Genomic DNA, 20,912 nt, shown 5'->3' on the forward strand with positions numbered 1-20,912 from the left:
ATTGACTGGCTGTTTGTTTTTGCCAGGTCTGGGCCTTACGGTGTATCCTTCGACATCCCTTTTGACAAAGAGGACACCGCCCAGACATCCACTCCCCCCGGCCGTAGCATGACTCGCTCTGCCAGCACAGAGGGCTTCAAGGTTCAACAGATGCCCCGGGGCATGAAGAGGAACCTGTCCTTCCAGCCCATCAACGGGCAGGGAACGGGCATCGAGGAAGAGGGCCGCCTGGACAACCTGGCAGGGCCCGATCTGCCCAGACAGCCTGGCAGGCCTGAACCCCCTGGAGGCCCACTGAGGTTCCCCAACGGTGGCTCAAACCTGGACAGGCACGGAAATGGCATCGCCACCCCCAGCATGGAGGAAGCCCTTCAGATAATCCACAACACCGGTAGGCAGGCCCCACAGCGCCCTCTGACAGAGGGCATCAAAAATGGGTTCTTCCTGCACAGTCCAAACCAGGGCAGAGGAGGTGGTGAAGTTGGCCTGGATCCTAATGCTCGACCGGAGAAGAGGGACCTAGACTCGTTGAGCACCACAGACACTACGGAGGTGGACACGGGCATCCACGTGAGGACCGAGGACATCGCTGAGACCCTGGACGAGGACTCATCGCTGAGGGAAGCTCTGAGCATGGAGCTGGACATGGACACGCCCAGCCCCTGCCCCAGCAGCTCTGGCTACGCCAAATCTCCCTCCACCAGCTCCGGCACCAAGATGACCAGCTTTGCCGAGCAGAAGTTCCGGAAGCTCGGTGTCCCCGAATCGGGGGGAAGAAGCAGCAGCAGCGGGGGCGGCAGCTCCCTCAAGACCACCCCCGAGGGCTCAGAACTGGGCCTCCCGTTGTCCGTCTCCTGGGCACCCACTCCGGAACACAGCCCCGTGCATCAACAGATTGCGCCTCTCACCCAAGACACTCCAACTGGGCCAGCCCAGGCCCCTCTCCCTAGCGACCCGGCCCAGGCCATGGCGACAGAGATGGTGGAGCTGCGCATGCGCCTGGAGGAGAAGCGAAAAGCCATTGAGGCGCAGAAGAAGAAGGTGGAGGCCGCATTCACTCGCCACCGCCAGAGGATGGGCCGCTCCATCTTCCTGGACGTGGTCAAGAGGAAGGGTGACGGCGCCTCGGGGGTAGGAGGACAGGAGGAAGGGGGGAAGACGACAACGGAAGATGAGAGGAAAACAGGGAGGAGCAAAGCGGACACGCCCGACGGGGCTGAGCAGGGGCAGGGACTCTCTGGGGCCCGCTGGCTGAAATCCTCCTCCTCCGGAGGAGGAGGAGGAGGAGGAGGAGGAGGAGGAGGAGAAGAGGGAGGTCAAGGTCCCGCCGGAGGTCAAGGACCCGGTGAGGTGGATCTAGCTGAATACACACGCTCCATCGAGAAGCTGAACCACTCGTTGGGCTTCCTGCAGACAGAGATGCAGCGCCTGGCCCAACAACAGGAGGTCATCATGGCCATGAGAGAACAAAAGCAACAACAGGCCTGGGTCATCCCCCCTCCCCAGACCTCGCCACAGAAATACGCCCACGCCTCCACCCGCTCCTCCGGCTCACCCTCCCCGGCCGACTCACCCCGCTCCGCCCACCGCTCGCCCACGAGCATCAAGAGGAAGTCGGCCTCCTTTCACTCACGGAACCCCCGCACGCCGCGCCCCAGCGAGCTCAAGCTGGCCCCCTATAACCGCTGCCTGACAGCGCCCCAGTCTGTGGACAGCCTCCCCCGCCTGCGCCGGTTCTCCCCATTCCAGCCCATGGCCTTTGCCTACATGGGGGAGAAACCCGCCGGTCAAACCACAGAGACAGAGGACAAGGATAGGGACAGGGACACTGAACCGCTGCTATCCCCAGAGACAGAGGCAGGTAATGCCTCTTCTCCCTCCTCCCCAGCCAAAGACAAGCAGAAAAGACAAGAAGGGACCCGAGAGATTGCCAAGAAGGATGAAGCAGAGGAACATGAGGAGATGGAAGTAGAGGAGAAGAAGCAGGTGAAAATGGATGATCTCAAACCCATAATAGTGTCGACTGTATCTGAAGTGCTGGCCCAGCCAGTGAAAGAGACCTTTACGGTCACCCCCACCGAGACCCCCCTTATCTCAGACCTCTTTGGCGGGGCAAGAAGCAACCTGATTGAGGTGCCTCTGTATGTGTTCAAGCCTCTTGAGGGAGAAGGCATGGAGGAGAGTGGAGACATGGAGGGGATCTATGGCGATGACGAGAAAATGTCCTGTGGCTTTTTCTTTAAGGTAGGAAGTTAAAGATACATGATAGAAGTTGTTTTGCTAATAGTTGTGAGCTAATTTTGACACAATATTTCTGTCCATTTAGAACCCTTTTGGCTCAAGAGTATCCCCAGAGGCAAACGTTCTGTACAATTTAAAGATCCCGAACAATCATTCTGATTCCCATGTAAAATAGCATTTTGAGTGACTAAAACATCACCCATAATATTTCTTCCCGATATATAAATACTCAACATTTTAGAAAAAGTACTTTTTCTCTCATGTCGAACTACCAGGAAGTCTGAAAAGACAGTGGGTGGGGAGCTATTAGACTGAGTAGGCGGGGAGCTTACCTTGACTGACGGTTCTTTGAAAATACCTATACTTCCGTTCAAAAGTTTGGGGTCACTTAGAAATGTCCTTGTTTTTTAAAGAAAAGCAACATTTTTGTCCATTAAAACAACATCAAATTGATAAGAAATACAGGGTAGACATTGTTAATGTGGTAAATGACTATTGTAGCTGGAAACTGCAGATTTTTAATGGAATATAAAAGGAGTACCGAGGCCCATTATCAGCAACCATCACTCCTGTGTTCCAATGGCACGTTGTGTTAGCTAATCCAAGTTTATAATTTACCGGCTAATTGATCATTAGAAAACCCTTTTGCAATTATGTTAGCACAGCTGAAAACTGTGGTGTTGATTAAATAAGCAATAAAACTGGCCTTCTTTAGACTAGTTGAGTATCTGGAGCATCAGCATTTGTGGGTTCGATTACAGGCTCAAAATGGCCAGAAACAAATAACTTTCTTCCGAAAATCGTCAGTATATTCTTGTTCTGCGAAATGAAGGCTATTCCATGCGAGAAATTGCCAAGAAACTGAAGATCTCGTACAACGCTGTGTATTACTCCCTTCAAAGAACAGTGCAAACGGGCTCTAACCAGAATAGAAAGAGTGGGAGGCCCTGGTGCACGACTGAGCAAGAGGACATTAGAGTGTCTATTTTGAGAAACAGACACCTCACAAGTCATCAACTGGCAGCTTCATTAAATAGTACCAGCAAAACACCAGTCTTAACAACAACAGTGAAGAGGCGACTCCAGGATGCTGGTCTTCTAGGCAGAGTTGCAAAGAAAAAGCCATATCTCAGACTGGCCAATAAAAAGAAAAGATTAAGCTGGCCAAAAGAACACAGACACTGGACAGAGGAACTGTTGATGTTGCTGTTGATGTTGAGACTGGTGTTTTGCTGGTACTATTTAATGAAGCTGCCAGTTGAGTACATGTGAGGCGTCTGTTTCTCAAACTAGACACTGTAATGTACTTGTCCTCTTGCTCAGTTGTGCACTGGGCCTCCCACTCCTCTTTCTATTCTGGTTAGAGCCAGGGAAGGGAGTAGTACACAGCGTTGTAACGAGATCTTCAGTTTCTTGGCAATTTCTCGCATGGAGTAGCCTTAATTTCTCAGAACAATAAGTTGACAAGTTTCAGAAAAAAGGTCTTTGTTTCTAGCCATTTTGAGCCTGTAATCAGAAAAAAAAGAAGCTATTGCGATTATGTTGAATTATGTTTGGTAAATAAAAATAGACATGGTAGTGGTAATATTTCATTCAGTACAGCAATTTTAAGGCGGCTTAACCCGGTGTAAGTTGTTCCAAGAGACCACTTTTTTGACTGTTCGGGACCTTTTTATGTTTGGGAATAATCTACAAAACAATAACTGTTACATTAGTGTGTAAATGTCAGATTCTGGATATTTGGCCGCCAAAAATGACTATTGTCTAATGTAATTGAAAAATCCTGTGCTTTGTTTATTGGAAGGAAATACTCTGTTTATAATATGAGATGAATGATTTTTTAAATAGGTCAAGCCGAGGACAACTTGGTCTTTCCTGTTCTGGGGAGGGTATCTAGCTAGCTACAGTTGTCTGTGCCTTTATCTAGGTCAGGAAACTGGAGCTTGTGAATAATTCAGATGCAGCTGCTGAGAAGTGGGTTCGTAGAGATGTTGAGCTCGTTGTAGGATAGTTGTGATGAGGTTCACATGCAATTTTCAGCATTCAGATCAAATGATCAGATTTTGCACATGGTATTGGATCTTGTGTGCCACAGTAAGAAATAGTCATCAGTAGAGGCGTATTGCTATTAGAGAGAGCATCGCTCCCTGTTTAGTTGTAATTACTTAGGAAATACACCCAGCAAGGGGCCTCTGCCTAGGGTGGCCTACTCTTAGACTAAAATGCATGTTCAATTAATAGTCTCCATTGAAAGTGCTAGCATGTTCAGCGAAAAGTCTCCACTAAAACTGCTTTCAAGTCCTGAGTGGTAGGTATAATCTTGGTCTGTGCAGCTGCCCCTTTAAATGTACCAGAAGAAATAACATCTCACATTAACCAGGGAAGTCCTGAGAGTTCCTGTAACTGTACACCACTGGTTATGAAAGAACACCACTGACTGTGTGTACCTGTCCCCAGGATGACGGTAAGGGGGAGAGCAACATGGCTCAGAAGAGGGCTGCTCTCGTGGAGAAGAGGCTGAGGAGGGAGAAGGAGACGCAGCAGAAGAAGCTGCAGCAGGAGGCGGAGCTAGAGCAGAAGAAGGAGGAGGCACGGTCTGTATTCCCTTCCACTACAATCATGCACAAGCATGCACATACTCACACCCACATACAAAGACTCACACTTGAGCTGTTTTTAAAGCCCCTCACACATAGTATCATGTTGTTTGACGTTAGTCAATCAAATTGTATTTGTCAAAGTACATCAATCAATCAATCAAATGTATTTATAAAGCACTTCTTACATCAGCTGATGTCACAAAGTGCTGTACAGAAACCCAGCCTAAAACCCCAAACAGCAAGCAATGCAGGTGTAGAAGCATGAAATGCTAATGCAATTGATCAAAGTACATTACTACTGATTGTCTGGTAATGTGCATGAATCAATATTCAAATACTTCGATCAATTGCATACCATTGTCTATGTATGATTGTGTCCCGGTCATAGTTTTACATGTTCTTGATTCTTGGTCATCATCTATTTCTCCTTTCAGAGTGAAAGCAGAGGAGGAGCACGTGAGGAAGGAGGAGGAGAAGGCCCGCCGGGAGTTCATCAAGCAGGAGTACATGAGGAGGAAGCAGCTCAAGCTCATGGAGGACATGGACACAGTGATGAAGCCGCGGCTGGCCGGCTCCAAACAGAGGAGAGCCCGGCCCAAGTCCATCCACCGGGACAGCATGGACTCCCCCAGAACCCCGACCAGGGTGGCAGGTAACCATGGAGACAGCCACTCTCAGGGCTCACCGCCTGTGTCTGCCCAAGTGCCACCCATCTGGCACCACAGCTAGCTGTGTGCCATCTGCAATAAAACACTGTTTCTCTGCAGCTCAGTGTGGCTTCTTATGGTAGACTAGAGAGTGTACTAGTTCTGGTTGAGATCTACATGCCAACTAGTACTATTAAGAAATTGCTTCATTATGAAAGCAACTTCTTTACAATCCAGTAGCTAACCCTGCCTGATTTCTTAACTGCTTTGCCAAACCAATTCAACCAATTTGATCTTGTAATGTAATGTAATGTGAGGCTTGAATCGATCTCTGATAATCTGGCAAGGACATCTCATTATGCTATGTGGGACTCTGTATGGTTTCCATGGCATCCATCATCATTCTTTGACTACGAAAGTGAACTCAAAATCAAAGTCCTGCCAAATTTAAGGAGCCATACAGAGATATGTATGTGTTTGTAAACATCAAATGATGCTGCAGATAGCTTTGACAAGGTGGGCACAAAATACTGTGGACGGACTGTGTTGTGGTCGTGGTGTAACGGTGTTGTCCCATCTTGTGCAAAACTTGTTTCACATCCAGGTTCACGACCTCGTGTTTTTTCAGTCTCCAGCTTGTCTCTGGCCTCGCTCAACCTGGGAGACAGCGACAGTGTGCACTCTGAGAAGAGAACACCAAGGTGAGATTCCTTCATATTAACAGTAAATGAAACACATTTCTGCATATTCCTAGTTGAATTTCCTCTTAGCATTTATTCTACTTTAAGGGGTGAATCCTAACTTTGACTTAAGTTTCATTTTCACTTAGTCATGCATTGATGTCAATGGGACAAGTGAAAATTCTACCAAAGTTAAAGTTTGAAAAATGTCCCAAAATGTTTATTCATACTCTGTTTCATTGAACTTGAGTATCACTTCTGACCTGCTTTTTAACCCTCTCTCTAGCCAACAGCTTTTAACCTAACATTTCTGTATTCTCTACACTCTTTTTTCCTACCTACTCTCTTTGACCACTAATGTTTTGGAACTGTCAGAAGTGCTAGCTTACATTCTGGCAGCCTGTGCTTCTTTCTGAGCTCTCCTAAACTGAGAAGGAGAAGGTTAGTTCCTGTGTAGTAGTTTAACTCTGAATCCACCTCACTGTCCCAGCTTCTGTAGCATAAGAATGAGAGTCCTTATGGGAATTCTTAAGACACTGGGCCAATACCAAGTCAAGGGTCCTGTTCATTAGGACACGCAAAGGAAAACATTTTGTAACAGAAAACTAAAATATGTGTTTCTTATTGGAAAGTCCAGGTAGTCCCTCCTGTTTTAGTCCATTTTTATCCATTTGGTGTCTAATGAACACGACCCATGTGATGCTTCATGGTCCCACCAACATCCTTCAATGTGACAGAGATCTCAGCATCAACCCCTGCGTAAATGCATTTTTCCCCAATGCATTACACAGAACAATAAACAGCATTGTTCTGTTTCCCTATGTCACATTGTCACTGCCTATATTCCTACTGCTTCTTAACCTCTTCCCTATGCTAAGTGTACCTAGATAAGATGCTTTGTGATATAGGCGCTTGTAATATCTATCCCTCAAGAACACTTGATTGCATCACATTGCTTCACTGCTGCCCATGCTTGTATGAGAGTAAAGATATACCCTTTTCCGACCCGAACCAAACTGTGCTGGCTCAGATATTTTGTTTACACATGGTCCTTTTCAGTATGGTTCCAGCAACTATGGTGGATGGGTAGTCAGGCCAGCTCAGTACAGCTTGGTTTGGTTCAGTTGTTTTAAAAGCCCTTTAGAGAACTTGAACTTAAGGTTTCAATAAGCAAAGGACCGCAGTAGCCAAAGCCAATCCCTGTTAGCGATGTTCAAATGACTTGGGTACACACTGTTTGTACTGTGGACACAAATAGCTTGTACAGTTTTCCCATGGCAAGCGAGAAGTTCTTACATCATTCTATATGTGGTAACAAAGCTGACCTTTGAAAAGGAAATACCTGTGGAGAGAGGTGACCTAAGTGCTTGTGTTGGTGTCTGTGTCTCTGTGTGTGTGTGTGTGTGTGTGTGTGTCAGGCCTGATTCTGCAGATGGTTTTCTGTCCCCTTGTCGATCTGGGAGCCGGAATGGGGAGGACGATTGGGAGAACGGTTCCACCACCTCGTCTGTTAAATCTAACACAGAGTACACCGGTGGGTGATCAACTCATTACACACACCAGTGGCACATTATTGGATCATTTGTATTAGCTGTATTATAATTCTCCATGATTGGCTTTGCTAACTGAGTGTACTTCATGCTTTTAAGATATCTGATTTGGGTCCAGTTCATTAATCTAAACTGCTTTTATGTAGGCTAGGATATAGGATTAACTTTAATGTCCGTGAGGGGAAATTGTCTTAGAGACACAGTACTGCTGTATACAAAATAGACACTGTACATTCCACACTCAACAGAATACACGTTACCCAATGGGGTTTAATCAAGCCCTGCTTCGCTATAAAATGTGTCACTGACTATTACCAATGTGCTATGGTGAGAATGATTGTTGAGAGATCTCCACTTAAAAACTAAATGTATTCACTGTTGCTATCAAAGTCCTTCCAAAGGGTAGGTTTTACAGAGCAAATTAAATGTGACCGTACTTTATCACTCATATATCATTAATTATACTATTTAGGCCTATATAGCATTTACAACGTCATCAACAACTATTGTTTCAATTAAACCTATAATTAAACTAAAAATAGACAATAAATAGACATAGGATTTCAAGCTCTGGTTGATTTCAAGTTTAATGATATTAAGTGATATTGAAATGTGTTTTGTTGTCACCGCAACCAAATAGCAAGATTTGAAGGAGATGTATCTTCTGCTTGCATAGTTCCATCTGTGCCACATATTTACTCTGGATTTAATTCCAGTTTGTCTATATTTAGTTATATTCTTTGTTGATATTTGGTTATGTTCAGAGGCATCATGCCCATAAGGGGGGGGAAGAGCATGTTCCCCCTCAGATTTGTCTTTTTTTTTAAAGCATAATATTATGTCTCTAGATTGCAAGGAAAAGTTGTTTCAGGTGTTTAAAAAATTCTAAATTTGCCAACATCAGCACCCCTTCTCCAACATCAGCCCCACTACGGACCACCCCCCATCCATCCATACGTACTTCATGTTGCCTCTTAAATAATGGGTGCATATAACGCTCCTGGTTACATTGACAACCAAACACAATTCAATATCTCTTTTGAATGACAATGACTGGTAAAAGGTAAGCGTCTAAATTGTGTAGTATTTTGTCAAAAGTGTAGTATTTTGTCCCATATTCCTATCACACAATGACTACACCGAGCTTTTGACTCTCCAAAGTTGTTGGATGCATTTGCAATTAGTTTTGGTTGTGTTACAGATTATCTTGTGCCCATTAATATGCTATTCAGTATGGTAAATCATGTATTGTGTCATTTTGGAGTCACCTTTATTGTAAATAAAATTAGAATATGTTTCTAAACACTTCTAAATTAATGTGGATGCTACCATGATTACGGATAATCCTGAATGAATCGTGAATACTGTGAAAGATCATACCCTTAAGATCTCCCCTGTTACAGTATTTGTAATGGTTCACATTTCTTGGAGGTATGATCTTTGACCGTCTTTGATTTTATGAACAAGTGGTCAATCACGGCCAGCTGGTCAGGTTAGCATAGGGCTAAATGTGCCAGGTTATCTAATGGGAACAGCTAACATGTAGCGTTCTATCACACGCAATTAGGTCGACGATTTTAATCGGCTGAAGCACATTTTAAACTTAAACCTTTTCTGATGTTTGCAAGTATAGACCCCCTGAAATTGCCCTGCCAGTACTTGGTTGCTAAAATGCTATAATGTTCACCTAATTTCAGTTTATGTGAGGAAAAACAAGCAGTGTAGAGAATCATTGTACCATCTAAACCGATGTGAAATATATTTTCAATAAGCAAACATATTGTATTGTCAGCTGTTTGAAACTGGTGTGCTAAACCAAAAGTAAAATGATGCAAAGCTAAACTTAAAAATGCACTATGCAGAAATTGGTCTGCCGTTTCCTGGTTGCTAAAATTCTAATAGTTCCTCTAATTTCAGTTTGTGACAAAACAAGCAAATATAGTTTGTAGACCAAACCAAAAATGTTGTATTTTCAGCTGTTTGAAGCTGGTGTACAAAACTGAAAGTAAGAACAGAAATCATAGAACTGCTGCACATTGAACAGATCTACCGCTTCTTAGACTTGCTTTCAATGAGAATGGCAGATCTATAACTCACATTTCTATGTGAGTTTGGTCTGTCGCCAAAAAATGTTACATATTGCCGCTTTATGGTGGGGGAAGAGTTGTTTTAGTTCAGGCTGTTGTTGCAATTCGCCTAGTTTCCACCAGGGGGATGCATTTTACAAAGAGACCCTTTCAAAGTTGGAAGTACCACTAACAGCTTCAGTTTATGTTTTTGTCACTGCACATTGGTTGGGTAACATGTTGAATCTAATGCCATGATTGGTCAGCATTAATTATTATGTTTTTGACTTGAGACAAACAAAACAGAGGAGCGAGATGATGATAACGTAGAGGGTCCTTGGTCTTAAGATTACATGATGAGTAATGTTAAGATAATGCCTATAAATTATTTATTGACAAACTGCTGGGACAAGTCAGAGGCCCCAGATAAAATGGTTGCTATGATGACTGATAATCTTCCCCTTGTGTGCACAGGACCCAAATTGTACAAGGAGCCAAGTTCCAAATCGAACAAGCATATCATTCAGAACGCACTGGCCCACTGCTGCCTGGCAGGCAAGGTCAACGAAGGCCAGAAGAACAAGATTCTAGAGGTAATGTGTTCTCTACAATCTAGTCATTCTATTTCTACGGTGTTGGTAGCTCTTCAATACAATGTAATAACATCTCAGATGAATAATTTCTTAACATTATATTAATTTGATTATGGTGATGTTTATTAGGAATGTGTTTACATTTTATTTTGTTGGGGGTGTAGATAAGCTTTAATATTGCTTATAGATTGTAGCTTCCATTATTGTAATTGGCTGCATCATTTCCAATCCCCCATATATTTTTTTGTAAATATATTTGTATACAGTACAAGTAGTGGTGGAAAAAGTACCCAATTGCCATACTTGAGTAAAAGTAAAGATACCGTAATAGAAAATGACAAGTAAAAGTGAAAGTCACCCAGTAAAATACTACTTGAGTAAAAGTCTAAAAGTATTTAATTTTAAAGATACATAATATCAAAAGTAAATGTCAATTTTAAAAATATACTTAAGTATCAAAAGTAAAAGTATAAATCATTTAAAAATCCTTATATTAGGCAAACCAGACGGCAACAGTTTCTTGTTTTTTTATTTTATGGATAGTCAGGGGCAGTAGGGGTGACCAGGGATGTTCTCTTGATAAGTGCATGAATTGGATCAATTTCCAGTCCTGTTAAGCATTCAAAATGTAACGAGTACTTTTGGGTGTCAGGGGAAATGTATGGAGTAAAAGTAAAAGTTGTCAAAAATATAAATAGTAAAGTAAAGTACAGATACCCCCAAAAATGACTTAACACCACTGAGTGCCAGTCAAAGGTTTGGACACCTACTCATTCAAGGGTTTTTCTTTATTTTTACTATTTTCTACATTGTAGAATAATAGTGGACATCAAAACTATCAAATAACACATATGGAATCATGTAGTAACCATAAAAGTGTTAAACAAATCAAAATATATTTCTTCAAAGTAGCCACCCCTTTCCTTGATGACAGCTAGACATGTCTGTTGTCTTCTACTATGCTGTATGAGGACAATGATAATTTCTTTGCTCCCTTTTTGCAGGAAATTGAGAAATCCGAGGCCAACAACTTTTTGGTGTTGTTCCGGGATGGGGGTTGCCAATTCCGTTCACTGTACACGTACTGCCCCGAGACGGACGAGGCCACCAAGCTGACCGGCATCGGGCCCAATCGGATCACCCGTAAGATGATTGAGGGCCTCTACAAGTACAATTCAGACAGGAAGCAGTTCAGCCAGATCCCCGCCAAGACCATGTCTGCGAGCGTGGACGCCATCACGATCCACGGCCACCTGTGGCAAACCAAGAAACCAGCCACCCCGAAGAAAGTGGTACCTGCCAAGCCCTAATGGATCTTGCTGTACACTCCCAGCCACCCCCACCATTTCCCTTCAAATGGAACAGTCCACATTCAATTTGCACTTCACTGTACATATCCATGAGGATTCAGCACCTGCAATGCCAGTTAGATGAATGCATACTTCTGTTTGTGTTGTTATCTCTTTTCATTCCTGTTCATTTTCCTTTAAAATTCCAAACTGGACATGGAGACTCATTTAAAGATATGCACAACTGGAATGTAAAACACTATTTAGTTAAGAGTTGTAAATGGATATCACTGGTGTGTTAAGTACAAGAGATTGTCTGGTTTTAGACATTTTATTACAGCAAGTGTGTGTGTGTGTGTATGTGGTTTTGTATATGCCAAAAGAGAGACAAAAAAGAAAAGATATGAATGCCAGATGTTTTATTTGGCACACTGAAGCACTGAATGTTACTCATCTGTATAGACAGAATTTTGCTTATCTGTTCAAATGTGTGGCCTTACGCTTGTTTTGTTTTTGTATGTCAGTGCAATGAGCTGATTGTAAACCTAGTGCAATCAGCTCAGAGACTTTTGTATGCTGTATGCTGAGGTGACAACGCTTTTTCCATGTTTTAGGTTCAAATGCAAGCTAATAAGTCTGCATAAGCTACACACAACATTGAGGGCCAAAAAACAAGAGCAAAAAAACCAACAAGCACACAGCTAGTGTTAGCCACCCAATACATTGCACGACTAGGCCAAGTGGGTTTTTTTTCCAGCTTATCCCACCATTTGAAAAATGTGTTTTAAAGAACACATCTTAAACCACACTGTACTTTCTTAATGCTGTGTGTTCACAGCAGGTTTGTGAACTGAAAATTAACATATGTTTTTACGTTACCTCCTTTCAATTGTCACAAAATGGACCAGATTTGGTGAAATGTCTGTTATGTCTGTCTGTAATGAAGTTTCTTAACTATGGATATAAACTTATGATATAGAACAATTTAATGTTATTAAGGATTGTGATTTAGATTTTGGACTATGAAAATGGACTACAGCCCTAGTTAGGACCATTACATGTATTATACCATAAACAGTAATTATTGTTGATTCCGTTTTAGTTCAGTCAAAAATGTTTTCAGAATTGTATCATTTTTTAAATTCTCAATGTCAAATTCCTTGTCAAAAGTTTGTTTATAGGATACTGCTTGACAGTGAGATTAACACACAGCTTGTATTATTTTGCATACTTATCAGGTATAGAAAAATACTGATTTATTTCATTTGCATTTAAGTATTTCAAGACAATTATGTATCACATGTTGTGGTAGATGCCACACTCATTTGGTACATTTTAGAGACCCCACATCTACTGCACACATGGAGACCAGACTGATGTTCTGTAAGGCAAATATTTTTTCCCTCCTCTAATAGCTGACTGAAGGCAGAATGTGGCAAAGTTTGTCACTCCAATACGGGTAGAGGCTTCTTACTGTCTCCCACCAGCGTCAACACTTTCCTTTTGTCTATTAAAGTAGCCTCGTCGAGCAACAACTTGTGTAGGTTGGGGATTAAAGGATGAAGATATCACAAACATACAGTACTCCCCACACCCTATACGATTCAAACATTGGTGTTTGGTTTTCATTGGGGTATATTTATAGAATTACCAAAAGAGAAGTTATGTGTCTCTGGAATTTTGTAGAAAATGATATTGCTATGGGACTACTGTTACAGTTGTCTTATTAGGCCGTTTAAGGCCAAGATTAATGGCTATTTATTTATAAATGAGTGGACATTGTACAGTGTTGCCGAAAATTAGTCTGTCCATCCTCCTGATGAAGCATTGCTTCCATATTGTCTATCAGACCGTCTGGTGTCATTCAACATATTGCTGAACATTGTAGGTTTGTTTTGTTTCTCTTTTGCATTGAATAAAATTAAGCATGGCCTCAAGTGTGTTGTGTGTCTCAATTGTCATATCAAGTTGGTTGAGAGCGGTCTTAGTGCCAGCTTCGTTCTGTGGTGGTAAATAGACGGCTATGAATAATATAGATGAGAACTCTCTAGATAGTGTGGTCTACAGCTTATCATAAGGTACTCTACCACAGGCGAGCAATACCTCGAGACTTCTTTAATGTTAGACATCACACACCAGCTGTTACTGACAAATAGACACACACCCCCACCCCTCGTTTTACCAGAGGTAACGTCTCTGTTCTGCCAGTGCATGGAAAATCCCGCTAGCTCTATACTGTCCGTATTGTCGTTCAGCCGTGTCTCGGTGAAACATAAGATGTTACAGTTTTTAATGTCCCGTTGGTAGGATAATCTTAATCATAGGTCATCAATTTTATTTTCCAATGATTGCACGTTAGTAAGAAGAACGGATTGCTGTGGGAGTTTACTTGCTTGCCTATGGATTCTCATAAGGCTGCCCGATCTGCGGCCCGCTTTTCCTGCGTCTTTTCACGCAAAAAGTATGGATCTGGGCCAGTTCCAGTGAAAGCAGGATATCCTTCTCGTCAGATTCGTTAAAGGAAAACGTTTCTTCCAGTCCTCGCTGATGTCCAAAAGTTATCATTCATGGTTTCCTCACTCGTAAAGGTGGTGGAATTACGAGGGAATTAAGTCAAGGTCAGAATACGTCTTAGAGGTGTGTCTCTGCCACACCTTAATTTTTAAGATTTCCATCCCAAACAAATAGTGGGTGAATAGCATGCTATGTTCATGCTCAAGTTCAAGATCAGAATACGCATAAGGAGAAAAGTGCATAAAAATGTAACTATGTTCCATTTAATCGCGCTTAACTCGGGTTGGAATCGTGGCCATAGGCTATTAATTTATTATCAGAAAAGTATATATTTTTCAGGTTGAGCCTTTATGATTACGTCTTTCCTATGCAATTGGTGACTTTTGGCAATCAATGGACTTCCACAGTGGCCCGGTATTGTCTACTACTCCACTGACTCCAATGGCTGAAACATGCACAGCGCACACATAATGTCTGGGAAAGCAATGTCAGGGATGTGAAAAGTTACATTATCATTGTGGTAATTGGAGGTGTCAACTCTCCTGTGATGATCTGGCCACGACTGTAGAGAATTTTGAGAATGTGAAAATTATTATTTGGTTCAAAGTCTGCTGCCTCAGTTTGTATGATGGCAATTTGCATTATACTCCAGAATGTTATGAAGAGTGATCAGATGAATTGCAAAGTCCCTCTTTGCCATGCAAATGAACTGAATCCCCCAAAACATTTCCACTGCATTTCAGCCCTGCCACAAAAGGACCAGCTGACATCATGTCAGTGATTCTCTCGTTAACACAGGTGTGAGTGTTGACGAGGACAAGGCTGGAGATCACTCTGTCATGCTGATTGAGTTTGAATAACAGACTGGAAGCTTCAAAAGGAGGGTGGTGTTTGGAATCATTGTTCTTCCTCTGTCATCCATGGTTACCTGCAAGGAAACACGTACCTGTGCCGTCATCATTGCTTTGCACAAAAAGGGCTTCACAGGCAAGGATATTGCTGCCAGAGAGACTGCACCTAAATCAACCATTTATCGGACCATCAGGAACGTCAAGGAGACCGGTTCAATTGTTGTGAAGAAGGCTTCAGGGCGCCCAAGAAAGTCCAGCAAGCGCCAGGACTGTCTCCTAAAGTTGATTCAGCTGCTGGATCGGGGCACCACCAGTACAGAGCTTGCTCAGGAATGGCAGCAGGCAGGTGTGAGTGCATCTGCACGCACAGTGAGGCGAAGACTTTTGGAGGATGGCCTGGTGTCAAGAAGGGCAGCAAAGAAGCCACTTCTCTCCAGGAGAAACATCAGGGACAGACTGATATTCTGCAAAAGGTACAGGGGACTGCTGAGGACTGGGGTAAAGTCATTTTCTATGATGAATCCCCTTTCTGATTGTTTGGAGCATCCGGAAAAAGCTTGTCCGGAGAAGACAAGGTGAGCGCTACCATCAGTCCTGTGTCATGCCAACAGTAAAGCATCCTGAGACCATTCATGTGTGAAGTTGCTTCTCAGTCAAGGGAGTGGGCTCACTCACAATTTTGCCTAAGAACACAGCCATGAATAAAGAATGGTACCACATTCTCCGAGAGCAACTTCTCCCAACCATCCAGGAACAGTTTGGTGACGAACAATGCCTTTTCCAGCATGATGGAGCACCTTGCCACAAGGCAAAAGCGATAACTAAGTGGATCGGAGAACAAAACATCGATATTTTGGGTCCATGGCCAGGAAACTCCCCAGACCTTAATCCCATTGAGAACTTGTGGTCAATCCTCAAGAGGCGGATGGACAAAGAAAAACCCACAAACTCCAAGCATTGATTATGCAAGAATGGGCTGCCATCAGTCAGGATGTGGCCCAGAAGTTAATTGACAGCATGCCAGGGCGGATTGCAGAGAGTCAACACTGCAAATATCGACTCTTTGCATCAACTTCATGTAATTGTCAATAAAAGCCTTTGACACTTATGAAATGCTTGTAATTATACTTAAGTATTTCATAGTAACATCTGACAAAAATATCTAAAGACACTGAAGTGGCAAACTTTGTGAAAATTAATATTTGTGTCATTCTCAAAACTTTTGGCAGCGACTGTACAGTGTGCTCTCTCTCATACAGGGGGAGAGCGGGAAGTCGACTGTTTTATGCTCGGTCATAAAATATGCTGCCCCTGTGCTCTGTAGTATTTGAGATTGGAAAGTAAACTGTGGAACACAGAGACCCTTTGAAATCAAAAGTTTGAATAATTTTTATAATAAATCTATTTTGGAGAATGTGGGAATGGTCCGTGGACACTTAAGGGACAGTCATGTCGAGTGTGTTTCCTTTGGTGATCCAATGAAGGACGGGAAACACACATAACTGTTATCTCTTAAAGTGTACCCAGCTGTCAGGTTTACATCTAAATATTGTGAAACGTATGTGATTAAACATGAAACTATTTCTGAAAAGATGTAATGTGATGTTAACCTTCTAAATGAGAAAATATGGGTTTTCATATAAAGTTAACCAAATTAGTGGTCATGCCCACGTGAGCATAGACATTAAGTCGACGTCATGGAACTGCCCCTTCTTCCACAGAGTATAAAACCCACTTCCTACTAAATTTACATTAACACGGAACCCATACCGGCTGCGCGCATGTGGTGATTGTCCGCCATCGTGCAACATTTATTTTGTCCCCCCACACCAAACGTGATCACGGCACGCGGGTTTAAATATCAAAACAAACTCTGAACAAATTACATTAATTTGGGGACAGGTCGAAAAGCATTAAACATTTATGCCAATTTGGCTAGCTAGTTTGCACTTGCTAGCTAATTTGTCCCATTTAGCTAGCTTGCTGTTGTTAGCTCATTTGTTCTGGGATATAAACATTGAGTTGTTATTTTTACTGAAATCAACAAGGTCCTCTACTCTGCCAATTAATCCACACATAAACAGTCAACCGAATCGTTTCTAGTCATCTCTCCTCCTTCTAGGCATTTTCTTCTTTGAACTTATATGTTGAATGGCATCTATACTTTCATGGTATTACCACGATGATTGACAACACAGTTCGTCTTTCAATCACCCAGGTAGGTATAACCAATGAGGAGATGGCACGTGGGTATCTGCTTCTATAAACCAATGAGGAGATGGGAGAGGCAGAACTTGCAGCATGATCTGCGTCACTTTTATTTTCGCCCTTGGCAACATAGATGCCTGTTGACGCGCACGAGCACTGTGGGTGCAATAATTTAATAATATAGATTTCTTAATTTATTTTGCAATGCTCGCGCGTGTAGTCAGGGTGTAATACATTAAGTCTGAGAATGCCAAGGCAGAGTCCCCACGTTGGGATGGCTACAATTCTACAGGCCACGGAGGCCATACAGCTGTAGTTTTGGCTACATGGCTGGAAATGGTTCAACTCTGAGACTATCGATCATGACAGAATAAGAGCAAATCCGAAACGTATAATTACTAGTCTGCAACTGGAAATTACGTAAGTCTAGTACGAGAATACCGACAACCGCCAAAACATCTATTCTATGCGACAACCATCCATTATGAACACAATCAGAGACTTTCTGTCGATATACTCTCCAGCAGACGGACTGGATTCCAACAGAGAAGAGATAGTCGCATTGGGGATAGTCGCATTAGAAGGGGTGGGAGATGAGTAAATGTTAGAGTCAAATAGGAATCCTGGTGATTAAAGAGCTCAGCCATGTGCTCCTTGTCAGTAACAACTACATCATCAACATTAAGGAATATGGGCAGCTGTGAGGAGGAGGTTTATTCTCCAGGTCTTTTTTTTTTTTGAATTTTTTGGAATTTTACCCCTTTTTACCCCATTTTCTCCCCAATTTCGTAGTATCCAATTGTTGTAGTAGCTACTATCTTGTTACAACTCCCGTACGGGCTCGGGAGAGACGAAGGTTGAAAGTCATGCGTCCTCCGATACACAACCAACCAAGCCGCTGCTTCTTTAACACAGCGCACATCCAACCCGGAAGCCAGCCGCACCAATGCGCCGGAGGAAACACCGTGCACCTGGCCACCTTGGCTAGCGTACACTGCGCCCAGCCCACCACAGGAGTCGCTGGTGCGCGATGAGACAAGGACACCCCTACCGACCAAGCCCTCCCTAACCCGGGCGACGCTAGGCCAATTGTGCGTCGCCCCACGGACCTCCCGGTCGCGGCCGGTTACGACAGAGCCTGGGCGCGAACCCAGGACTCTGATGGCACAGCTGGCGCTGCAGTACAGCGCCCTTAACCACTGCGCCACCCGGGAGGCCCCTATTCTCCAGGTCTTTAACCGTTTTCCAGAACTTCTTGGGGTTAGACCCAAAGAGAGAGAGAACTGTTCCTTAAAGTAGCTAACTTTGGCCTTCCGGATAGCCCGAGCGCACTTATTTCTCAATGAGAGCCAGTCAGTCTGAGTGTGTGTGTGCCTAGCCCTTCACCAAATTGAATTCTTGAGGTGGAGTAACTCTGCCAGATCACAGTTGAACCAGGGTCTGAACGGGTTTTTAATTCTCATTTTATTTATGGGGGCGCATTTGTTAAAAATACCACTGAAAATATAAAAAAATAAGGTCCAAGCGTCTTCAACAGAGGGGGATCATGCTATGCTATATTCTATACCAATTTACAGAGGCCAGGTCATGAAGGATGGCTTGCTCATTAAAGTTTTGACAAATCAGGACAGGTCGTGTCACTGAGCAGCCACTACGAACACAGGCTGTAAAACATTTATCACTTAGGTCATTACAGAAAACACATCCTGCCATTGTTGGGCTCAAGGGCTTTGACACCTCAGTGCTAATTGAAGTTGCAACTGAATCTGTTCTGTCCTAGCAAGCTTGGTCGACTTAACATAGCATTCGGTCCTTATAAAGTAAAATATATCATTGTAATGTATTTTTCTTCTTGGCTTTAAAAGTAGCTTCAGACTAAACATTACTCACTCAGTTCCAGGTTGGATGGTGTTTTCAGGTTTCTGTTGTGCTTCGTTTGCTGGTCGTTGGTTTGCCAGAGCATTAGCTGTAAAGTCCTTGGAAATAAGAACCTTGATAATAGGAATCCTTCCAGGTAATTTTGTCCAAAATCAGGTTGCAAGTTTGAAGTTTTTATTTGGAGTGATGGTTATGTTGTGGAGGGTAGTATCCTGTATATGACCTTGTGGAAAAATCCAAGTTAATCTATCTCTAAATCTATCTTTTTGTAAAATCATGCTGAGCAAATGCAGGAGCCCATCTGCTCATGATCTCTCCATTCATTGACTACTACTGCCTTGGAAGTGAGGGATCTAACATTAAGTAGCCCTATTTTGAGATATGGCAGGAATGGATGAGATCTTTATTCCAGTGAGATTGCTAAAGCGAACACCGCCAAGTTTAGTTTTGCCCAACCTAGATCGAGGTACAGACACAATCTCAATGGGGAACGCTGAGCTGACTACACTGACTGTGCTAGTGGCAGACTCCACTGAGCTGGCAAGCTGGCTAACAGCCTTCTGCCTGGCATGCACCCTATCTCATTGTGGAGCTAGAGGAGTTAGAGCACTGTTTATGTTGATAGATAAGATGAGAGCAACCCTCTAGCTAGGATTGAGTCCGTCACTCACTCAGCAGGCCAGGCTCTGTCCTGTTTGTGTGTGTCCCAGAAAGAGGGCCAATAATCGACAAATTCTATCTTTTGGGAGGGACAGAACAGTTTCAACCAGCAATTGAGTTGTGAGACTCTGCTATAGAGCTCATCACTCCCCCTAACTGGGAGGGGGCCAGAGACAATTACTCGATTCTGCCACATCATTTTAGCTAATTTAGATGCTGAAGCTATGTTATCACGCTTGGTGACATTTGACTGTTTCATCCTAACATCGTTATAATTATTATATTTTTTAAAACAACTTATTCACAGTATTCAGACCCTTTGCTATGAGATTCGAAATTGAGCTCAGGTGCTATTGATTCTATTGATCATCCTTGATGTTTCTACAACTTGATTGGAGTCCACCTGTGGTAAATTCAATTGATTGGACATGATTTGGAAAGGCACACACCTGTCAATATAAGGTCCCACAGTAGACAGTGCATGTCAGAGCAAAAACCAAGCCACGAGGTTGAAGGAATTGTCCGTTGAGCTCTGAGACAGCATTGTGTCGAGGCACAGATCTGGGGAAGGGTACCAAAAAATGTCTGCAGCACTAAAGATCCAAGAACAGCGGCCTCCATCATTCTTAAATGGAAGAGGTTTGGAACCACCAAGACTCTTCCTAGAGCTGTCCGCCCGGTCAAACTGAGCAATTGTGGGAGAAGGGCCTTGGTCAGGGAAGTGACCAAGAACCCAATGGTCACTCTGACAGAGCTCTATAGTTCCTCTGTGGAGATGGGTGAACCTTCCAGGACGACAACCATCTCTGCAGCACTCAACCAATCAGGCCTTTATGGAAGCCACTCTTCAGTAAAAGGCACATGACAGCCTACTTAGTTTGCCAAAAGGCACCTAAAAAGGACTCAGACCATGAGAAAACAAGATTCTCTGATCTGATGAAGCCAAGATTGAACTATTTGGCCTGAATGCCAATCGTCACGTCTAGAGGATACTTGTAACTTTCCCTATCCCTACTATCCCTACTGGTGGCAGCATTAGCGGTAGGGACTGGGAGACTAGTCAGGATGGAGGGAAAGATGAACGAGCAAAGTACAGAGAGATCCTTAATGAAAACCTGCTCCAGAGCACTCAGGT

General features: G+C 43.3%; 1 protein-coding gene across 1 annotated transcript in view; it reads left to right on the forward strand.

Annotated features, from left to right (window-relative positions):
* The window catches only part of LOC139408961 (calmodulin-regulated spectrin-associated protein 2-like), a 77,228-nt gene extending 65,162 nt beyond the window's left edge, over window positions 1-12,066 (forward strand). Inside the window, exons 12-19 of the mRNA XM_071153491.1 lie at window positions 27-2,244; window positions 4,699-4,835; window positions 5,276-5,493; window positions 6,117-6,189; window positions 6,544-6,609; window positions 7,587-7,702; window positions 10,259-10,377; window positions 11,382-12,066. Of these exons, the coding sequence (XP_071009592.1) occupies window positions 27-2,244; window positions 4,699-4,835; window positions 5,276-5,493; window positions 6,117-6,189; window positions 6,544-6,609; window positions 7,587-7,702; window positions 10,259-10,377; window positions 11,382-11,687 (3,253 nt within the window). The 3' untranslated portion in view covers window positions 11,688-12,066. The remainder of the gene's footprint in view (window positions 1-26; window positions 2,245-4,698; window positions 4,836-5,275; window positions 5,494-6,116; window positions 6,190-6,543; window positions 6,610-7,586; window positions 7,703-10,258; window positions 10,378-11,381) is intronic.
* The last annotated feature ends 8,846 nt before the right edge of the window (window positions 12,067-20,912 follow it).

Source organism: Oncorhynchus clarkii, chromosome 5 (assembly GCF_045791955.1).
Source record: "Oncorhynchus clarkii lewisi isolate Uvic-CL-2024 chromosome 5, UVic_Ocla_1.0, whole genome shotgun sequence".
In the NCBI taxonomy this organism is placed as follows: Eukaryota; Metazoa; Chordata; class Actinopteri; order Salmoniformes; family Salmonidae; genus Oncorhynchus; species Oncorhynchus clarkii.